Consider the following 21364-nt stretch of genomic DNA (forward strand, 5'->3'; position numbering starts at 1 on the left):
GGAAAGCTCAGCTCAGAGGTCTCTTCCTGCCATCCATACATGAAAGACATTTTGAAATGGACCAGGGTTGAGGATGTCCAGGATACCCAACTCTCAGCAGGGTCTTCCTCCTGAGAAGATCTCCTGCCTGCTCTAGGCAAAGAAGGGGTTTAGTCTGAAGAGACAAGGGCCACCCACAGGCAGGGATGAGTTCAACTCTCCCACACATATCCACACTCATAGGGAGTTCCCCACACATACCCAGGCTCCAGAGGAGTCTCTCTCTCTCTCTCTCTCTCTCTCTCTCTCTCTCTCTCTCTCTCTCTCTCTCTCTCTCTCTCTTTCCCTCCTAGACACAGCCTCAGCCTCTCCAATTAGGCCTCTAAGTCCCTGGCTGCCCTATGGGTCCAGGGCTTCCTGTAATCCGTAAGTCCAATGGCAATGGACCCTAGAAGGCAGTTATAAAAAGAAATGGGGGAGGCCTTGCTTGGAGCCTGGAAACTGGGTCTGAGCCTTTGCCCCGAAAGTATAAAAAGTGTTTATTTCCCAGAAATAAGAGTCACTTCCATGGTTGCAGGAGGAGGGAGTTGAAAGGGGAGGGGCTGAGCTGGGTGTTTCTTTATAAGGCTCCTCAGAAGTGGGTGGAAGACCCCAGGAAGACCCCGGGGCCACTTCACATCCTGAGCTCAGCTTGGTCTGAGCCTTAGGCTGAGATGGCTGTGATTCAGAAGAACTGAGAGGGGCAGCTTCTGTTAATCGATTCCTGAAGAACAGTGACTGGGTGAAGTGGTGGGCATCAACTCTATGTGCCCTATAGCCTGGGGACTGGGGCCATCGATGAGCTTGTCACATGGGTGTGCTGCGGACCCTGCCCTCTTCCTCCAGAACATTCTCGAAGGCATTCTTGTGCTCACTGGACCTGGAAAGGGAGGTAGGGCTTACTGGGTCGTTGGCTTCCCTTCCCCCATTTCTTTCCCTCTTCATCATCCTGCATCAGGACTTCTCTCCAGAATTAGCATCTGGCTCCCAGAGAGGAGCAGGGGGAGGAGAGCCCTTCCCCTAAACATATCTGGACCTGTGGGCCTGGACTGGAGGCCCCTCAGAAATATCCCCACCCAAATCCCATGTTCCTCCTTTACTAGGTTTCCCCAGGGAGCCTCCCAAGAACTCCCTTCCCACAGAGTCCCCCCACTCACTCCCTCTTTCACTGACTTCCTTCCCCCACTGAGTCCCTTCTCCCCTTGATGCCCATTATCCTACAAAGACCCTGCCCTGTCTGAGCCTTCTCCCTAAATGGAACCTTTGTCTTCCCATGGGACACAAACCCTCTTCACCTCACCTGCTCTTCCTCTTTGCTTGTAACACCTTTCCCAGCTCCCCTGGTAGCATCTCACCTAAAACCAGACGCCATCGAGGAGTATCTGCCGTCCATTCCCACCAGGACCCCATCTGCCTTGTTTCCAACGATCATGACCATGCTCCCAGGTTCCCTGGAAATGAAGCTTATCAGTAGCTCATCAATGACTGTCCACTCCACCCCATCCAATTCTCAAGGTCCAAGACAGAGAGCACCCCAGCTTTCCTTTGGGCCCTGCAGACACCAGCTTCCAGTCTCCTCCTCCTCAGGCCTCACATCCTCCTGCCTGATCCACGAGGAAAGTGGGGAACACAGGTAGTTGTAAGACACTTATTCTAAGTCCCAGGTCTCTTTCCATTGCCTTCAGATCATGGACCCAACAGGACTCAGAGTACATCCCAAATTAGGAGATGTGGTTAGTGGTCACAGAAGGCTCTCGCCTTCAACTTCTCAGACTGCTTTTGTGAGGGTCCCTTAAACCTGCTCAGCTGTCTTTGGACATCCCACAGGCAAGTCACACCAGACATGTCCCACCAGGTCAACTCAGGTTGTTTTCAGTGTCCTCTGCTCAGGGAGGCTTTTAGAGTCCTCTCTGCACTTCCTCCTCTAGTGCCCCGTACTGCCTCCAACTGTCAACTCCCAGGTTCCCTCCCAAACAGCTCTTAGATCCATTCATCCTTTTCTGAACTGCCTCTGTCCCTTCCAGGTCCAGACTATCCAGCCTCATACTCAGCCTCTCATGTGTCTTTAAACCTGCAGACTTCACGCACTATGCACCCCTATGAAAAAGTCACAAGGACTCTGTTAAGGTCATCTCATCCACTGATTCCAGCTGCGTTGACATAAAACTCCCAGTCCAGGTCATTGGTGCTGCCAGGTCTTACTGACCTCATCAGCCTCATACTGGAACTCCCTTCTCCGCCCCTTACATACTCTGCAGGCTGTGGAGGGCTGCTGCTGGGTCCCTGGCTGCCAGGCCACCTTGGTGAGACCTGGGGGAAGATCCCCTAAGGCAAATGTAGCTTCACCCAGGGGGCTCTTCATCTCCATACATTCATGCCTGGTACCAGTGCCAGGCTCCAAACTTGGGACTCAAGTGTACTTTTCTCGCACCATCCTGTCCTTTGACTCCTTGTGTGTCAGGTTTTGGAGTGAATGTGCAGTCGGTGAAGCGTGCTAACCAACCCCCTCCCAACCCCCAAGCCAGCTCAGGCTATGTCCTGCACTCTGAACTTTCTTTCCTTCAACTGTATTCGACTTAAGTTGTTTATCTAGTCTGTGTGCCTGTGAGGCCCTTTGCATCACATGCAAGCTGACCTTCCAAAAGGCTGAGGTCTTCTATTTCAGGAGGAAGGCCAGGCTCCCACCTCAACTCCGTAGGTGGAAACAAAAACTGAGACACCAAGAAGAGAGACATTTCTCCCAAGTTCATGGTGGGGGAGGTTGCGGGGGGGATGGTTGGGAATGAGAGAGCCATGAGGCCCGCAGACTGTAGGCCTGGGAGCCAGAAAGGCTCAGAGCCTGGTTCTGTCCCTAACTCTTCCTGGGAACTTGAGGACCAATTTCCTTTCCTCACAGTGGTAAGACTTGAGCCAGAGCTCCTGAGGTCATCCCCTACTAGAGTAAAAACAACGGTTCTAGGGCCACCCTGACCACCAGGGACTGCCCAACCCCAAGTCTTCACACAGCACTCACGGCTCTTCCTGGCACCAGAAGTGGTTGACAGCAAAGACGATCGCAACAAGGACCAGGAACACGGCCACCGCAATAAGGCCCTGCATCCAGGGCTGAAGGTTCCCCAGACCTGCAAAAGGAAGAGGAGCTGCAGGCACACAGCAGTCTGAGTACGTGTCAAAGGCCAACAGCCTCGACAGGGCCCTGGGAGGCATCTGAATGGCCAGAGTGGACCTAAGCAGTAAGGCCTGTCTACTCTCCTAAGTATGAGGGAAGGATGGGGGCTTAGAGCCTACTAGAGTCTGAAGAAAACCTGAGCAGCCAAATAGGGGACGCCTCAGGGTTTGCTCTGAGGTCCAGGCTCCCAGAGCCTCCCTCCTGCACACACACACACACACACACACACACACACACACACACACACACACATACACACACACACACACACACACACATACACACACACACACACACCCTCTACAGTCATGCGCAGGGCCCCCCTCGAAGTGCAAGAAAACAGGGACCAAAGCGTGGCCCCAGTGGCTGACCTAGGCCCTGTCAGCTGGAAGTGGCCCCTCCTCCTCCCCCCCCCCCCCCCCCCCCCCGCTGGCCCAGAGCTGCCAGGTTAAGGCTGGCATCTAGCAGATCCAGTTCTTGATCGGAAAGCTTCTCTGGGAAAAGTAGGAAGGGTGAGGTCTGCCCGGGGCTGCTCAGGGCCGGCTGCTCAGCTGGGGTGCAGGGAAGGAAGAGGGGTAAGATGGCAGGGGAGGGTGGGTTCCAGATTGGAGTCCCTTTATCCTCTCCAGCAGGATGGCCAGGACACAAAGGTCAGACACTAGGTTAAGGACTAGCCTTGTACCTCTTCTACTTTTTCACCCTTGACATCAGCCTCAACCCCTAAAACTTCTCAGAAGCCTCTGCCCTCAGGCCACTAGCAGCCCCAAGAAAAACCATTCTCCCCATTAGGCTGAGGCCCTCACTCTCCAAAGACAAGATACCCAGCAGCTAAGAGCCTCGGGAGGAAAGAGAGGAGAACAGGCAGGGGTCCTGCCTTTATGACTAGAGTCATCCTACATTATGAGAAGCTAGAAATCAAAAGATCTGTTTGCCTCATTCCCACTCAGTCCACCTCGATGCTCTTCTGCCTTTTCTTAGCACTGTCTCTGAGGCCGAAAAGGGAGGATCCTGGAACTCTCTGGGTTGTAGCCATGGCAGCCCTAGGTTAGCAACCCTGGATAGCAGAAGATACACAGTATCGTTGCTCAGCCAGGGCCATTGTTTTGGGTACATCCCTCCCTACCCTGGCCAAGAAACACTGCTCAGGCCCATCACTTTTTCTGGCCAATAATGATCAGGCATTGGGAACAACCCTAGAGGGCATCTCTCCCATTTCTTTCTCCTGTGGCTCTTACAGCTAACTCCTCACAAGACACCAGGGACCACCTCTGTTCCTGATCTTGTGACTCTAGGGAGCAAGTGGCAGAGTCAAAGGCAGAAAAAAAAAAATGGTCTGAGACCTGTTTCTTCTTGACCCATGTAAGTTACTGAACCTCTCTGGTACTTCAGTTTCTCAGAGGGCCTCTGAGACATGGGACTCAGAAGTATGCAAATATACATGAGCATCTTTGCCAGCCCCCTCTCCCCGCTGACACCAGACTACTGGGTACAAAGCCCTTCCAAACCTCCAATCTGGCAGCAGCTCTGAGAGGCAGGCGGGTGAGGTTTACTGAAGATGAATGAAAACACTAAGTCTCAGAGCAGGGCAGTAATTTCCTCAAGATCACACAGCACAACAGAAAGAGCTTGGTGAAGAGTACACCCTTGGTAGGGCTACCCTGGAAAAAAGTGAGGAAAGGAGAATTTAGGTCATACGAGAGGCAGAGGCAAGCCTATCTCTCTCAGTTCAAGGCCAGCCTAGTCTATATTATGATTTCCAGAATAGTTGAGGATCGATAGAAAGATGCTGTCTCAAAACAACACAAAACAAAAGGACTTAGGTCAAAGCCAAGGACTTAGAACAGCTCCTACACCACAACCACCCATCCTGCCCAGAGCAAGCTTTTGAGGGTGCCTTGGGACCACTCCCAACCTCAAGTTCCTAGCCCTTGCCCTCAGTACCCAGTCGTTTCTGGGGCAATTTCTGCTGTGAGGTTTGGATCTCAACTCCTGTCTCTTCCCTAAACCCCAGAGCCAAGGTGTTCCCTGCTGCCCCACTTCTCACTGGAGGCAAACAAATCACAGAGCCTAAGTCAGAGGACTGTAGTTGGCCCAGTGCCTGCTTCCATTCCAAAACAGGGTATCTCAGATCACCACCCCATCCTACCCTGGTCACTGTTTTCCAACCAGCCCTCTCCTCCCCACAGCCCAGGTACTCCTGTCCAATGCCACCTACCTTGTTGACAGCTGGCAGGTGCCACTGCAGAGAGCAGACCCAGTATGAGCAGGCTGAGGGCCAACATGGCTGCAGGCAGCTGTAAGGCCTTGGTCCACTGCTGGTGTTCGGACTCCTGGAGCTGCTGGAGGTCTGGAGTGTTTTTATGAGATCAGCTGGGGAGCAGTCAGGCCTTGAAGGAGAGGCACCGGATTGGGTTAGGCAGAAAGGGAGGGAGGGCGGGGAGGAAGGGCTGGCTGGCAGGCTGGTGGAGGGAAACTGCCCTTCCTCCCATGGAAATGAGCTGCCAGGCCTGGCTGATGCCCAGCCCAACAAATTGGCATTTAAGGTACCCCGTCAGAAGCCAGGTGAGGAGATGGGCCCGTGAATGAGGGAAGTCCCAGCCTCCTCCAAGACCCAGACTACCTCAGAAGTCTCCCTCTGAGCTCACCTTTCCTGGCAATGGGGCTGGGCTCCCAGGGAAAGGTGTGACACATTTTCAGTCCTGCCTTGAAAGGGCTCAGTGGGTGGGGCTTCTTGGAGGACTGACAAAGAGATTAAGACACTTGGTGGCTGGCTCAAGGAGCCAGAGGAAAAGGTCTGTGGCCAAAAAAAAAAAAAAACTCAGGGAAGGCTCACCTGGCTGCTTTCCCCAGAGCTGTCCTATATTCTGCTCTCCCCTCACCCGTTTCTGCCCCCACCAAGCCAGACCCTGGGTCCCCACCCCTGAGACACAGCCTCACTTCACAGTCCCCAACCCTGACCAATCCAGTGGTCCCCTACACCTTTCTCATAGCCCAGTTCCACATTTCTGGTCCCTGGTAAGCTGGCAGGCCTCAGACAACATTTGACTTGGTGGGAAGCCTCAATGCCTGCCTTCAGATCTACCTCTATTCATCAGAGGAGGTTGAGCAGAGCAAAGGAAGGATGATTCCAACGGCCAGGGCCCAATCTATAGCCAGGAGTAGCTATGAAATAGTTCTTCTGTCCCCAGACACCACAGAGTCAGGCCCCACAGAAGCCCACATCCCACTCCACAGGACACATCATATCCACCTGACCTTCCAGACACTAAGAAGACCCAAGTGCCTACTAAAGTCTGGGGCTGAAGGTCATTGTGGGCCTCCTTGCCCCAGTCACTCCAGAATATAGGAGGTGGGATGTTAGAGCAGGCTAGACCCCTTTCCTAAGGAAAGGAAGGGAAAGGATTCTCTGGCAGTCTCTTGTTGCTTGTATGGGTTGCTAAAAGGACGTTGTAAACAGCCCTTCCCAGTGGACACTCAGGTAGCAGACCTCATGCTCTCTTGGCTCCAGGCAGGTAGTCAGGAAACTTTGGAAAGCCCAGGGCACGGTCATCATGTCCTTCTGTCCCTGAGTACAGAACAAACATGGAGCCTGTGATCCAGGTCCCACACAAAGCTAAGTTCCAGAAGAGCCAATATCAACCCAGCTTGATCGGGTTTAGAAAGGATGAGTTTGGAAATAAGGTGGCTAAGAGTGGATGGCTGTGGCATTAAACACTGACGGTGGCACTGTGGATGATACGGGCCTGCCCGTGTGAGGGCTTCCCCAGGACTGCTTGTCCTGAGTCACATTTGCCACATGCCCTAGTTCCTGTCGAAATCAAAGGAAAGGACAGAAAGAAGAGGAAATGCTGGCAGAGCCAGAGAGGTCCAGAGATGACCAAACTGCTGTTCCGAGCCAGGGTGAGAGCCCTGAGCCTGCTTCCTGTGTGTGTGCACATGCGTGTGCCTGCTTTCATGCATGTGCAGTGGGTCTGTGATACTCCAAGGAGCTGTCGGGAAACTCTTCAGGGGGCTGAGTGATACCACCCACACACGTGTAACCCGTTCTTAACATGGGCAGAGAATCTTCAGGAGCACTGAGGAGCAGGCATGAAAGGGCGTTAATGAACAGCCAGGGAATGGCCACCGGTTGGAATGAAAGGAATGGGGCGGAATTTAACAAATAGCCACCCTGTCTCCCTCATTGGTTTTAAGCAGGGGGCAGGGGACCAAGGTCAAATCCTCATTTGAGAAAATGAAATGGTCATCAGAGATGGGAGAGGCCGACTTGGGAATTCGAGTCCTGCAGCCACTGATGGGCTGCATTAGAGGAGGCTTTGAGCAGTGCTTGGGAGGTAGAAAAACCAGGCTGTGGTTTCTGGGCACATGACTAGCTGGAGAGGATGAGGAGTGGGTGACTCTCAGGTTAAGTTTCTGACTCGGGCAACTGCGTGGGTGTGACACATGGCTTCCCCAGGAGAGAGAGAGAGAGAGAGAGAGAGAGAGAGAGAGAGAGAGAGAGAGAGAGAGAGTTTGAACTGAGGGATCAAACACAGGCCCAACATACAAGTATTTCAAAGAAAGAGGAGGAAGGATGAAGCAGAAAAATGAAATCCCAGAATAGTGGGATATTCCAGCAGCCAAGGGTGGGGAGATCCAAAGAGAGGGGTGCAGAGAAGCTCCGGTGGTGATACCCACTCACTAGCTCATGCCCTTAGGGAACACCCCAACCTTTGCCACCAGCAAGGGAGACCCAGTCTCTTTCCCCAAGCACCCCCAACTTCCCTAAAACCCCAGCAGGAAGCAGAGACTCCAAGAACTATACTTTGGGCACAGTAAGGGAGGATGAGTAGGAAGGACACCAGGTGACCAAGGGGAGGAAACAGCTCCCAGGTCAAAGTTCCAGGCTTTAAAGCAAAAACAAGTTGTTCCGGAAAGTGGGGTGGGAGGGAGAGGGGGGGCGTGTGGAGGGGGGTGTATGGGTGGATACTTGGCTTTTAAGCTAGGCCCCTGATTGCTGGAAGTTCTCACTCAGGGAAAGGCTTGTCTCCCCAGCCTTATGAACAACATCCCTGTCCCCAAGGTAACAAAGGGGTCCCTGGTTGTCTGGCTCACTTACAGCTCATCCTGGGGTTCTCACCTCAGACAGCTGTTCCATCCTGCACTCAGGTCCTCCCTCCTGTTTCTTGCCCAGCTCTCATCTGTAATCATCTGGCCCCTAGACAAACCTTCCAGCAGACTGGAACTGGTGTGCTGATCCTCAAGAGTGCCTAGTTTCCCACATCCCTCCCTCCTTCCCTCCCTCCAACATCTTGCCTGCCATTCTACCTAGTGCCAGGAGGTGGCACTGTGTGGCTCCAATCCCAGGCTGGGATGCAGGCCACAATTCACAACTGAAGATTTAAGAGCCTCTCTCTGTCTCTCTGTCTCTCTGTCTCTCTCTGTCTCTCTCTGTCTCCCCCCCCCCCCCCGCCTGACTCCCACCCTGTTTTCAGGGTGGGTTACAGGAAGGGGAAATTAACAGTGGCATATAACCAGTCAGTGGTGATGGCAGAGTGGCCTGTGTTGTCCCCAGAGCTCTGATGTAAAAGAAGATGATTGAGTCATTAAGGGAGGCTTCCTGCTGGTGATGCTGGGTGTGTGTGTGTGTGGCGGGGTTATTCAGGTGGTAGTCAGATAGCACAAAAGATATGATGGGGAAGGTCACGCACACAGAGAGCTCAGACTGAGAAAAAGCCAAGCGACACATTCAAAAAGGGTGTTTAATTTCTTTCAATTTTGTTGTTTTCCCCCCTGTAGTACTAAGAATCGAATCTAAGGCCTAGCTCATGCTAAGCAAGCACTCTACCACTGAGCTACATCCCCAGCCCTCAAGGTGGATGTCCAGCATACAAAGGAAAAGTCCTCTCCACACATTCTTGTAATATCCTCCCTGTTAGTCTTTGCTCTAAGCCTGAAAATTCCTGGGGACTGTCTCATTTGGGCTACTCCTGATGCATGAAATAATGTTCAAACTTTTGCCCAGGTGCCTGAGGGGCAGGACAGTCAGCCCTCCTCTTCAGCCTCGCCTGGCTCAGGGTCTCCTGTCCCCTGACCTGATCCACACAGGACATAGCCCTCTGCCTGGAGTGCTCTCTTCAAGTCACTCCTAGCAAAGTGGCCTTCCAAGTCTTGCCTTAAAGGTCACTTTCTCCAGGGAGACTTCTTTGATGTCCCTTCACCTCACTTTCCTGCGTTCACAGCTATTCTCACAAACTGCAACGCCATATGATTGATGTTTGTGCATTTCATTTAGTAGCTATAACCTCTAAGGACAGCTTGCTCTCTCTCTCTCTCTCTCCCTCTCTCTCTCTCTCTCTCTCTCTCTCTCTCTCTCTCTCTCTCTCACACACACACACACACACACACACACACACACACACTGTTGTTTTTATTTAAAGATTTATTTATTATGTATACAGTGTTCTGCCTGCATGTGTGCCTGTACTCCAGAAGAGGGCACTAGATCTTATTCTAGATGGTTGTGAGCCAACATGTTGTTGCAGGAATTGAACTTAGGAATTCTGGAAGAGCAGCCAGTGCTCCCAACCTCTGAGCCATCTCTCCAGCCCTTTGTGGTTGTTGTTGTTGTTGTTGTTTGTTTGTTTTTGTTTTACCTCCAGCACACATTATTGAGTACAATGCCTACACACACAGTTTTGTTTTGTTTTGTTTTCAGATACAGGGTTTCTCTGTGTAGCTTTGGAGCCTGTCCTGGAACTCGCTCTGGAGACCAGGCTGGCCTCAAACTCACAGAGATCCTCCTGCCTCTGCCTCCCGAGTGCTGGGATTAAAAGTGTGTGCCACCACCGCCTGGCTATATTTTATAAAGTTAAATCTCAGGATATACATTGCCTGGCCTGACAGAGGGTAGGAAGTCAGAGAGTGAGTGGATGGATAAAGTGACTAGCTCCAGGTAGGCCCTTTGTCTTTCTCTACTGCTAGCTCAGGGACAGGCACTGACTGGGTCCCCAGAATCTCTATAGATAAGTGAGAGCCCTTGGAGCTGTCCAGCCCTAGGGGAGACTGTTCCAGAGAGGGAACCAAACTATCCCTATAGGAGTACCAAGGAAGGCAAAAGACCATATCAGCCATGGTCACCCATGAAGGTATCTACAGAGGGCTCTAGGCTCACATAATTTCACTAACTCAGCTGCCTCCAGGGCAGGAGATCCATCATCTGTTTTTCATGAACCTGTAAATGAAATTTGCAAATTTCTTCCATTCAGAATTAAGACTGCAAACTATGGTCCTCTGATGCTTTCCTATCACCCCACAGCTGCTGTGGATATTTGATGTATTATTCTTGTTTATCAGTAGGTAACCATAGTAGTCACTGAGGCTTCCACAAATCCAGTCTGGCACATTAAAAAGATACACTTAAATTACTTTATCACAAACATACTTTTAATAATTTGATAACTGTGTTTCAATACAATTTGCTTGCTGTCCAGTAATGTACATTTTATTATGCTTCTGAAAACATTTCATTGAGAAAGAGTCCACAGGGGCCAGCAAGATGGCTTCTCTGGTGCTGTACTTGCTGTACAAGCCTGATGACCTGAGTTTCATGCCTGAGACCCACATAAAGGTAGGAGGAAAGAACCAACTCCACAAAGTTGGCCTCTGACCTCCACATGTGCACTCTGGTTTGCTCACCTACAAATACACATCATACACATGCACACCACACACACACACACACACACACACACACACACACACACACTAACAAGAATAAATAATAATTTGTAAAAGAAAGAAAAAAGCTGTAGGCTTCACTGAACCAACAAGGAGTCGATGGTACAAAAGAGCTAAGGATTCCTGACTCTTCGTTGAGCCTGGGGCAGGTCTGTCTGCACAAGGCCATGCTGTGTGATCTCAAGATCAGACTTGGAGAAAGGCTGGTGACTCTCTGGACAGAGGCTGTCTGGTACTCAGAGAGGGGCTACCATCAGGGCAGACAAGTACTCAGCCTCACAGGTGGTCCCAGAGCTAGGAACTGAAAGAGGGAAAAGGTACTAAGCCCGGAGCCTGTAAGAGCCAAGGAATGCACTGGCTGTTGCTCCTGGGTCCTAGGAGACCCTAGTGGGCCAGGGAGATTTATGATTAGGACCCCCCAGAAGAGAAGATCAATCAAATCCTCTTGCTGCCTCCTCACCCAGCCAAGAAAGTTAGGAAGGTCCCAGACCGGGATCCTCATGCCAGCAGAAGGCCCAGGGCCAAATCTTTCCCAGTGGCTTCTGCACAGTTCTGCTGCCCATCAGGGCTCCAGGCCAGCAGTGAACCAAGCTGGAATACAAGCTTCTAGAATTAGCCTCTCCTGGCCTACAGGCTCTCTCTGAATGAGGCCATCTTGCTCCTCATTTTTCAGCTGGGGAAAGTATGACACTGAAAGGTTCTGAGCGAATGCCACATAGTCGATTAGGAGAGGTAGGATTAATCCCAGGCAGTTCTACATACAGCCCAGGGTTCAGCCCCTCTCCCCAGCCCTGACTTATTGCTCACTTTGCCCAATTTCACCACAGTATGCTTTCATTTATTCCCTCACTACATGTTTGCTGCCTACTAAGGGACTGGAAATACCACAGTAAGTAAGATAAGGATTATTATGTACAGCTATGAAATTGCATCACACCAGCTGGACAAGGCAGTAAGTACATGCTATAGTCCAGCACATGGAAGATTGAGGCAAGAGGATCATTGCAAGTTCAGGCTACATAGTGAATTCTATGTCTGTCTGAACTACAGAATGAGACCTTATGTCCAAAAAAGAGAAAGACTGCTCAGTGGTTAAAAGTGCATACTACTTTTGAAAAGACCTGAGTTTAGTTCCTAGCACCCACATTAGGTGGTTCACAACCACCTGTCACTCTAGCTTCATGAGATCTGACACCCTCTTTTAGCCTGTGCAGGCACCTGCACGCACATCCACACAGACACACACATATACAATACTGAAATTAAAAATCTTTTATTAAAAGTTTCAGTCTTAGGGTTGGGGATTTAGCTCAGTGATAGAGCGCTTGCCTAGCAAGTGCAAGGCCCTGGGTTTGGTCTTCAGCTCCAGAAAAAAAAAAGTTTCAGTCTTACTAAATGTCTCAAAGCAGGCATGCGGGCATTGTGTACCATCTAACCTGGAAGATCAGGAAAAGAGAACAGGAAGCGTAACGTTCATTCATTCAACGAAGATTTGTCAAGAGCCTCCTATGGCACCATTCAGTATAATGAGTAAAGCAATTTTTCTGCACTTGTGGAGTTGATGCTTTACAGGTTCAGCCAGGAGACAAGCATACGAAGTCCGATGGAGCTGAGGTCTGACTATGAAGCATCTCCTATGGGCTCGTTTGGTGACAGCGAGTGAACTTTGGGGAGATGGTTTGGGGAGAGGTCTCAGCTAATCAGTGGACTGATTGGTCCCTCCATGAACTCACGGTAACATTTTGGAGGAGGGAGGAAGAGATGTGACTTGTTTGGATGAAGCAGATCTCTGGGAGCACACCTATGAAAAATATGCATCTTGTCTCTGGTCCCTCCTTCTTTTTTTTTTTTCATACAAACTTGTTTTTAAACATAAAAACAGGTTATAATTCAAAAGTTCAGGGTTATTTGAAACTAGAAGATATTTTCTCTGTAGAAAAATAATAAAAATGATAACATCTCCCAATAAGCCCTTTTAAGCCAGATAATAGCTGAATTATACATATAAATATTGATTAGATTCTGGGATACAGTTCTTCATCTGTTCAGAGAGCTACGTTTTACTTAAGTTGTGTAAGTAAGATTCCTATTCATCTTCCCCTTCACTGTTTGATTTACAGCAGACATTTTTCTATAGGCTAATCCATAGTCTAAAAAGATTTTAGCCTCCCCTCCTGGAAGTACAGCCAGCATATTTTTTCATCAGCTTGATACAGTACAAATTCTTATCTTAATAGTGAAATGTTTCACTAAAGCTTGCCCAGTGATTGGGCAAAACCAAAACTTACTATAAGCCACAGTCATCCTAGGGTCCTCCCTGCTAGGTAGTCTCCCTGGATCTGTGTGGTTCCTCCTTCTTTATCTCTATTTATCCTATGTCCTCCCTCCCTCTCCCTCTTTATCTCCCTCTCCCTCCCCACAGCATATATATATATATATATATATATATATATATATATATACATATACATATATACACATATATATATACGTGTGTGTGTGTGTGTGTGTGTGTGTGTGTGTGTGTGTAAATTAAGAAAATTGTCAAAGATTCCGAGTATTAACTTTAAGGATAGTTTGGCCTCTTCTATAGATACTGGGAAGCTGAGGATGAGTATCTTGAAAACAAAAACAAAGGAGAGAGGGAGGGAAGGAAGCCAGAGGCAGGAGGGAAGGGGGCCTATAAAGCTTACGGATGACATTGTAATAGTGCTGAAGGGCTAAGGAAGGCCTAGAGAGATGGCTCAGAAAGCTAAGAGCACTGGTTAAAAGGATCTAGGTTCAATTCCCAGCAGACATGGCTGCTCATAACCATCTGTCACTCCTGTACCAAGGGATCCAACACCTTCTTCTAACCTCCACAGGTACTGCCCATGTGTTCCACATGCAGACATACAGGCTAAACACTCATACACATGAAATAAAAATAAATCGCTGGGTGGTGGTGTCGCATACCCTTTAATCCCAGCACTCCAGAGGCAGAGGCAGGCAGATCTCTGTGAGTTCGAGGCCAGTCAGGTCTACAGTGTGAGTTCCAGGACAGCCAGGGCTGTTACACACACACACACACACACACACACACACACACACACACACACACACAAAAAAAAAAAAAAAAAAAAAAGCAAAAAAAAAACTGTCTTGAAAAACCAAAAATAAATAAATATAAATATAATTTTTTTTAATGGGTTGCAAAGCTTGAGTTCTGAAATAACTAATGTAAGCTGAAACTGCAGCTTTGCTTTTCTCTGGTGGTGTGACTTCGGCAGGCCCCTTACCTCTTGAGTGAGTTCATCCATCTGTACAGTGGGGATGTTACTAGCTGCTTCCCCTGGAGCTTGTAAAGATACTGAGGGAGATTAATGAAAAGCATCTGACTGGTGCCAGTGGGCACAGGTATGAGGGCTGCTGATGGGCAGGCTTGTCTCACTGTGTCAGATTTCACCCAGAAGTGATGCCTCCAAGCCTGGACCACTCTCCCAAATGGCATCTCAGAAGTAAGATGTCACCTGGTGGTGTGTACCTTTAATCCCAGTGAGTCTCTGTGAGTTCAAGGCCAGCCTGGGCTACATACTGAGCTACATGGTGAGACCTATCTCGAAAGAAAAAGTAAGATGTTCACAAAGTGAGCTCCTGAGCTCAAACCATTGAACTTTGTCCCCTCCACAGATTTCTCTTGATGCATGGCATCCCACCCTCCCTGAGGCTGCCTTTGACTTCTCTCTCTGACACAGTCCACATCCAGCTGCCAGCAAATCCTCTTGGCTCTTTCTAAACATATCCACCCTGACTCCTGTCCCCTCCCTTTCCGGGCTTGCTCCAAGTCGCCTGTTGTAAGCCTGTGGCTTCCCATGGCCTGCCTGGTCTCCTCACTCCTGCCTATGTTCCGTTCAGTCAGTTCTCAGCATGGCAGACAGAAATTCAAGTTAAACCCTATCTGTGACCTAGTCAAAACACAGAAGCCCTAGCCGTCTGGACAGCCTAGCTTCTCTACATGATGTCTCTCTAACCTGTCCCCTGCTCCCTCTTCCCTTACTCCAGCCATGCCTGCCTTCTGCTGTTTCCCGGCCACTGCAGGCCACTTGGACCTCAGGGCCTTTGCACGGCCTGTGCTCTCACTGTGGTACTCCCTCGCAGAGGTCTCCATAGCTTTCTACTTATCTCCCTTGGGTCTTGACTCTGAAGTCATCTAATCCCTAAGACTTTCCAGTTCAGACCTTTGAAACTCGGCAAATTTAGCCCTCTACACCCCACCCATTTCCTTTTCTGGTTTTATTTTGTTCCTTGGCATTTTTCCCCCTGGAATCCACTATTTATTTAATTTATCTTCTATTCTCCATTTTTCTATCAGGAAAATGCCTTCTTCATTGTTCTATTTCTGGCCTGGCATGTGGGAGGTACTGGGCAATATGAACCATATTTTAAAAGTGGCAGCTCAAAGGTGATATTGGAGCAGTGAACCCTACCTGTGGCCCTTCCAGTCATACCAAAATGTATGTATCTCTCCCCCATCCTTTAGCCAAATCAAGGAGAGGGACACAGGTACCGAGCACAGACACCAGACCCTTTCTTGACAGAGATGGAGCTAAGGAAAAGCCTACTAAGAGAATACCTTCACGCAGGGATTCAATCTTTGTATAACATGGGCCTCACAGGCAGTGTGGTGTAGTCTATGCAGTCTTTTAAAATGAATGCCTTAAATACATAAAATAAAAAAAAAACAGAATTATCATAAAAACCCATGAAACAGAAATACAACTCTTAAGGTATGTTAAAATGTCATGTTAGCTTTTTTTCCCAACATCTTAGGGAGGATGCAGTGGTCGTCGCCACTCTCCGAGCTTCATCATGCCGCCCAAGGATGACAAGAAGAAGAAGGATGCCAGAAAACCCGCCAAAAAAGACAAAGACCCAGTAAATAAGTCTGGTGGCAAGGCCAAAAAGAAGAAGTGGTCCAAAGGCAACGTTCGGGACAAGCTCAACAATCTGGTCCTGTCTGACAAACTCTGTAAGGAGGTTCCCAACCACAAGCTCATCACTCCAGCTGTGGACTCTCAGAGACAGAAGATTCTTTGGCTAGGGCAGCCCTTCAGGAGCTACTTAGTAAAGGACTTATCAAGCTGGTTTCAAAGCACAGAGCCCAAGTAATTTACACCAGAAACACAAAGGGTGGAGATGCCCCAGCTGCTGGCGAAGATGCTTGAACAGGTTCAATCAGCTGTACATTTGGAAAAATAAAACTTGATTAAATAAAAAAAAATGTTATGTTATGGTAGCTGGGCAAGATAGCACACACCTACAATCCCAGCACTTAGAAAGTCAAGGTGGGAGGTCACAAGTTTGAGCCTAGCCTAAGCTACATAGTAAGATTCTCTCTCTCTCTCTCCCCTCTCTCTCTCTCAATAATAATAATAATGGTGATAATGATGATTAATAATAATTGCCATAGTTTCAAGATGGAAATAATCATAAATCACATCTCAAGGTGACCTACCACAACTGGAGAATGATTCCATTGGTGACAAAAGTCCTGCTATGGTGCTCTCTGTGTCAACCAAAGATGGAAAGCTGTCTCAGTCAAAGCCACTGAAAGTAAGATGTAACATTTTTCCCCTTCAAGTCTGTGTTCTGTGTGAATTCTCCCCAACATCTTGGGTATCTATGGGCCCAAGTTTGAGAGGGCTGCTCTGGAGGTAATCAAACCATTCACCTCTTGACATCTGTCACACATCCCTAAGGCACTGGTCTGTTATGCGCCCTCCCTGGAGGCTGGTGAGAGTTTTCAGATGAGGTGGGACCACTACTCTATGCAGGGTGGGGCCACTGGAGACCTGAGCCTCAGTCGATCACTGACAGTAGGGAAAGGAGGCAGGACACACACAGGGACTCGTGTCAGCCACCCAGGGCATGGCTTACGGAGATGCTGGGAGTTCAGAAAGAAGCATGGGGACACATCATCAGAGACACTGTAACCAGAGCCTAACTAACATTGCTGCTGGTGGTAGGGTGTTATCTTGAGTACAGTGAAGGGGTAGCCTGGAAAGGGAAGAAAAACAGAGGAGAGAGCATAAGGCAGTGTTTTCCCTCTGTTTCTCTAGGCCACTGCCTGGAAAGTGCAGGGACCGCCCAGGACTGTTTGTTTCTCTTCTTCCCCCATTTCTGTCCACACTCCAGAGCTCTGAGTGCCATCAATGTGAGTGATGGCAGGCTAATCATGTGTACTTGGGTCTGTGGAGGGCCCCTTGTCTCTCTCTGAGGACTCTCCAGCAAAGACAAGAACAGGACAAAGGCTCCCCTCCCCCTGGCCTGAGACTGCCCTCATTAGCATCATGGGAGCCTGCCAGCAGCCACCATGCTTCCTGCAGCTCAGCGCAGTGCAGCCAGGCAACTGGACAGGCCAGAGCCTTTGGCACAGTCCCAACCCGGCAGATGTGGACCCTGAAGGGCCTACAGCCAACCCGAACACCCCCACCCAACCACCGAAATAAGCAAGGCAAGCAGCCGCTGCCTTGTCCTGCCTGCTGTCTGCCTGCACGGGATTCCTGTTTGCATTGTCACACTGTCAGCCAACGCCAAGAGAGAGGGGAGAGGCATACAGTCCCCAAAAGGAGACACCTGTCTCCAGGAGCTAAACACCGGGAGACTGTAACTGTTACCTCTGTCTAGACTCACGGGGCACAATCGCAGCAGCACAGACCAGGCAGGCTCAGTGTTCAGGTGCCCAGCTGAGATCGCAGCTTTAGGGCAGTGGCAGACAAAAGAACCGGCTGCTTAGCGCCAGCCAAGCAAGTACCCACAGTTCTCCGCGTGGTAAGGCAGGTAACTCGGCAGAACTACGAGGTCCCAGACGGTCCTCGGAGAGATTGGCTGGGGGCTTGGGGATGGGAGTGCCTGTAACTATCTGGATCCCACCTATTCAGGGGTAACAGAGTGGTGGGGGGGGGAAGAGTGATGGGCAAGCCTGATAGCCCATTGAATTGCGTGGCGCCCTGGGGATTGCTGGAGAGAGGGGCGGGAGCTCTGAGAAACAAGCCTCCCTTAGCCTGTGTGGGAACTGCCAGAGGGCAGAAGGCTCGGGCCTCCTGAGATCCCCTGGAGCCTGGGACCCAGGAGCACCGAAGGTCCCAGGCTGCAGCTGGGTGAGCCATGAGCTGGGAAGAGCTGAGGACCCTGAGCTGCCGGGGCTCAGCTGGCCAGGTTGTCACAGGCATTGGGTGGGAAAAGGTTTTCTAGCCTGGTCCCATAGCTCTCTGTAGCTCTCAGAAGGGCAGGGTCTTGGAAGACTTTGTCACAGGGTGGCAAAGGGGTGGGCAGGGGAAGTGATATTATTATCAGACTACCATCTGCATAATGGAAATTGAATGAGGACACATGGGGTCTCCTCCAAATCATGAAATAATCTGTACGCGTATTTCCCAATTATGTGGGGCCACCCTCTGACTTCCCCTCGGAGGACTCTCTGTGGCAATCGCATCACCACCTGGGGTTTGTTTGCTGTGAGATGAGAGGCTGGCTCTGAGCAGCTTCCCTCAGAACCATTGGCCTCTCTGACCTCTATAAATGGAGGCACATTTCCCTGTCCTCGGTCCCTGAGAGGACATGCAGCCTTAGGAACTTCGATCCTCTTTCTGAGCTCCCCAGCCTTGGAGTCTTGGGTCTCATCTTGACCCTGCCAAAACCTGTTCTTCCCAGGCAGCTCACTCTGCCCCGTTAGCCCCTGGTGTCGCTGTCTTGTGGGGGACAGATATATCTACAGAATGGATTTTGAATAGGCAGTGCCGGGAAGTATGTCAGAATAAAGAAAGAGCAGCTTGGTCCTACCTAGCTATGAACCACAATAACAACCAGCAGGGCACAATGACCCTAAGGGTGTAGGAGTGACACTCATACCTTGGCAAGAGCCAACAGTTCCCTAGTTGGAATTAAGGCCTACTTAACAAGAGGGACATCATGCCTGGCACTGGAAACCTAGCCAGCGACTCAGGGCTAGTGAAGTCACAGACCTTGGAGGAGAACGCACTGAACTTGCTGAACAAGACCTAAACAAATTCACCACCAACAGACACGCTAAGGTGGAAGGAGGAAGCTCTAAAGGCCTCAGTCCTAGACAAAGAACTAAAGGGCAATAAAGAACGCTGAGAGCGGGACAGATAGTTTTCCCCAGGGGTTAGCACACCAACCGATTTCCAATACCAATGGTCAGCCCTGGAAACACACATGCAAGTAACATGATATGGACTGAGCAGGTTGTACTCATATATTTAGGAGAGAGAGTGTGTGTGTGTGTGTGTGTGTGTGTGTGTGTGTGTGTGTGTGTGTGTGTGTAATAACATATATATGTAATAACAAAGAAAAAGAGGCCATGAATTTGAAAAAGAGCAAAGGAGGGGGGTACAAGGGAGGAGCTGGAGGGAGGAAACGGAAGGGAAGAATGATGTAACTATATTATACTCTCAAAAAGAGTTAAAAAAATTATTAATTTTAAAAAAAGCTGCTTGGAGGTTGGTTCCAGGGGATTCTGGGTTCTAGTTCCGAATTCTAAGTTCCGTTCTAAGTTCCAGGGTTCTGCAATCGTATCCTTCTCACAGTCACGTCCAGGTCTCAGTGACAACAGAAAGCTCACCTCAGCCTTGTGTCCAGCAGACCATCATGCGATGCTATGGATGCTCTGGCTCTCGGACTCCTTGCTTGTGCCCCTACCTGCAGCTGCCCTCCACTGTGGTTACCTACGAAGTCCCCAAAATGCTCTGACCACCCTCTGACCTGCTCACAAGCCTCACTGTGGCTCCCGTTCCTCTCAGGGAACTTCAGATTTCTGGTGACTGGACCCCAAGACCCCATCAACAAAGACTACAGTTTCCAAAGCACATCCCATTCCTCCCAGTGCTGTGCCTTTATTCACACCTGCCACCCAACTTCCGTTCTTCTCTGTATCCCTGATAAATTTCTACTCATCCCTCCAGAGCCAGCATTCTCTGAGAAACCTCCCTTGACCCCTGTCTGAGCCACACTCTTCTCCTGGTTGGCCTCTAAGACAGTCCTTATGCATGGTTTCAACTACCTGACTGATCTGTGTCCCCAGCATGGCCTGGTTCGGCATAGGAGATAGTAAGGGACCAGTCACCCAATGGATGAAGGTCTAAAGCTTTACTAGTCAATAACCAATATCTGCACATGGCCCTTTGCAGTTAATACAAATTAAACACAATGACAAACTGGTGTGTTAGTCATCCTTCAAATACTGAAGAGCTGTATGTGTTTAATAGCTGTCATACGGACAGGGCACATCTAAAAGTTCTCCATCAGCTCCTACTCCATGTCCCTTGCAGTGATGGCTATTCTTGGTTGTCAGCTTGACTACATTTGTAATAAACTACAATCCAGAAATAGGAGACAAACCTGTGAGCCAGATCATTGAGGCAGGAAGATATGCCTTTGATCCGGATCTTGAGGCTGGAAGGCACAGGCTTTTGATCCAGAGCTGAGGCAGGAAGACACACTTTTAATCTGGGCCACACCTTCTGTTGGAAACCTCTAAAGGACAATGGAAGAAGGAAAGCTTCCTTCTTTACTTCCTTGCCCTCACCTTGCCAGCACATCCAGTCCTTCACTGGCATTGGAGCCTACTTCTTCCGGATTCCAGCATATACAGAAGACCAGCTGAGACCCCCAGCCTCGTGGGACTGAGAAACTATAGATTCTTGGAGTTTCCCTTCACAGCCAACCATTGTTGGATTAGTTGGACCGCAGCCTGTAAGTCATTCCAGAGAGATAGAGAGATTCATTCCATAAATTCTTTGACCCTAGAGAACCTTGACGAATACACTTATCACTCTGAACTTTACTTTCTGTTTTCGAAGCCTGGCCCAAACACTGTACAAGGCCATGCCAAACCAGCATTTGACAAGAACTTTTTGATTGATTCTAACACCCATTGCATTGAACCATGCTCACATGGACTTGGGAAGCCATTGGACAGATGGAGGCCTGCTGAGTGACCTACCTGCTTCTCCTTAGACTCCAGCAGCTGCAGGGCAGGAAATAACCCAGCATCTAAAGCTTGGCCAGCAAGCCTCTCCAGAAGGCAGGCTCTGCAGAAGGCGTGGTCAAGGCATGTCTCTCCATAGGCAAGCATGGGCCTGAAGACCCAAGTTCATCCTTACTGGTCTCAGACAGAAGCCTAGGGTAGGACTTAGGGGGAAAGGAGCCTCAGAGGCTGGTTGACAGAGCTGGGGAGGACTAGAGAGGGAAGAGTCAGAACCCCCTCTCCTTCTCTGCTATCAGCATAGCATCCTCCCCCACTTCCTCTCTTCGAACTGATCACATCCTGTTATTGTGTGGAGAGAAAAGCCCAGGAGCTGGGGAGGGGCAGAGCTCAGACCAAGCCAGTGAGGAGAGAGTAAGGAGAGGCTGGAAGGCACTTCACAGTGAAGTAGGTAGCTCCAGGAGCATGCCTCA

General features: G+C 49.7%; 1 protein-coding gene and 1 pseudogene across 3 annotated transcripts; one reads left to right on the forward strand and one right to left on the reverse strand.

The window, feature by feature from the left end:
* Positions 1 to 260: 260 nt before the first annotated feature.
* Positions 261 to 21165, reverse strand: Pdzk1ip1 (PDZK1 interacting protein 1). Of its 3 annotated transcripts, XM_052718297.1 has the most exons (6): positions 20306 to 20411; positions 5833 to 5981; positions 5403 to 5574; positions 3032 to 3140; positions 1374 to 1469; positions 264 to 898 (listed from the first exon to the last, which is right to left on the reverse strand). In XM_052718297.1, exons 3-6 carry the CDS (start codon positions 5467 to 5469, stop codon positions 826 to 828), a joined length of 345 nt encoding a protein of 114 aa, XP_052574257.1. In that variant the 5' UTR covers positions 5470 to 5574; positions 5833 to 5981; positions 20306 to 20411; the 3' UTR covers positions 264 to 825. The 3 variants fall into 3 exon arrangements, with proteins under 3 accessions (XP_052574256.1, XP_052574257.1, XP_052574258.1); XM_052718298.1 differs by lacking the exons at positions 5833 to 5981; positions 20306 to 20411 and adding an exon at positions 20910 to 21165; XM_052718296.1 differs by lacking the exons at positions 5833 to 5981; positions 20306 to 20411 and having other exon boundaries at positions 261 to 898; positions 5403 to 5533.
* On the forward strand, positions 15711 to 16175 carry LOC128097646 (40S ribosomal protein S25-like; annotated as a pseudogene).
* Positions 21166 to 21364: the final 199 nt, after the last annotated feature.

This window comes from Peromyscus californicus, unplaced genomic scaffold (genome assembly GCF_007827085.1).
Source record: "Peromyscus californicus insignis strain IS unplaced genomic scaffold, ASM782708v3 Scaffold_5__1_contigs__length_169319896, whole genome shotgun sequence".
Taxonomy (NCBI): Eukaryota; Metazoa; Chordata; class Mammalia; order Rodentia; family Cricetidae; genus Peromyscus; species Peromyscus californicus.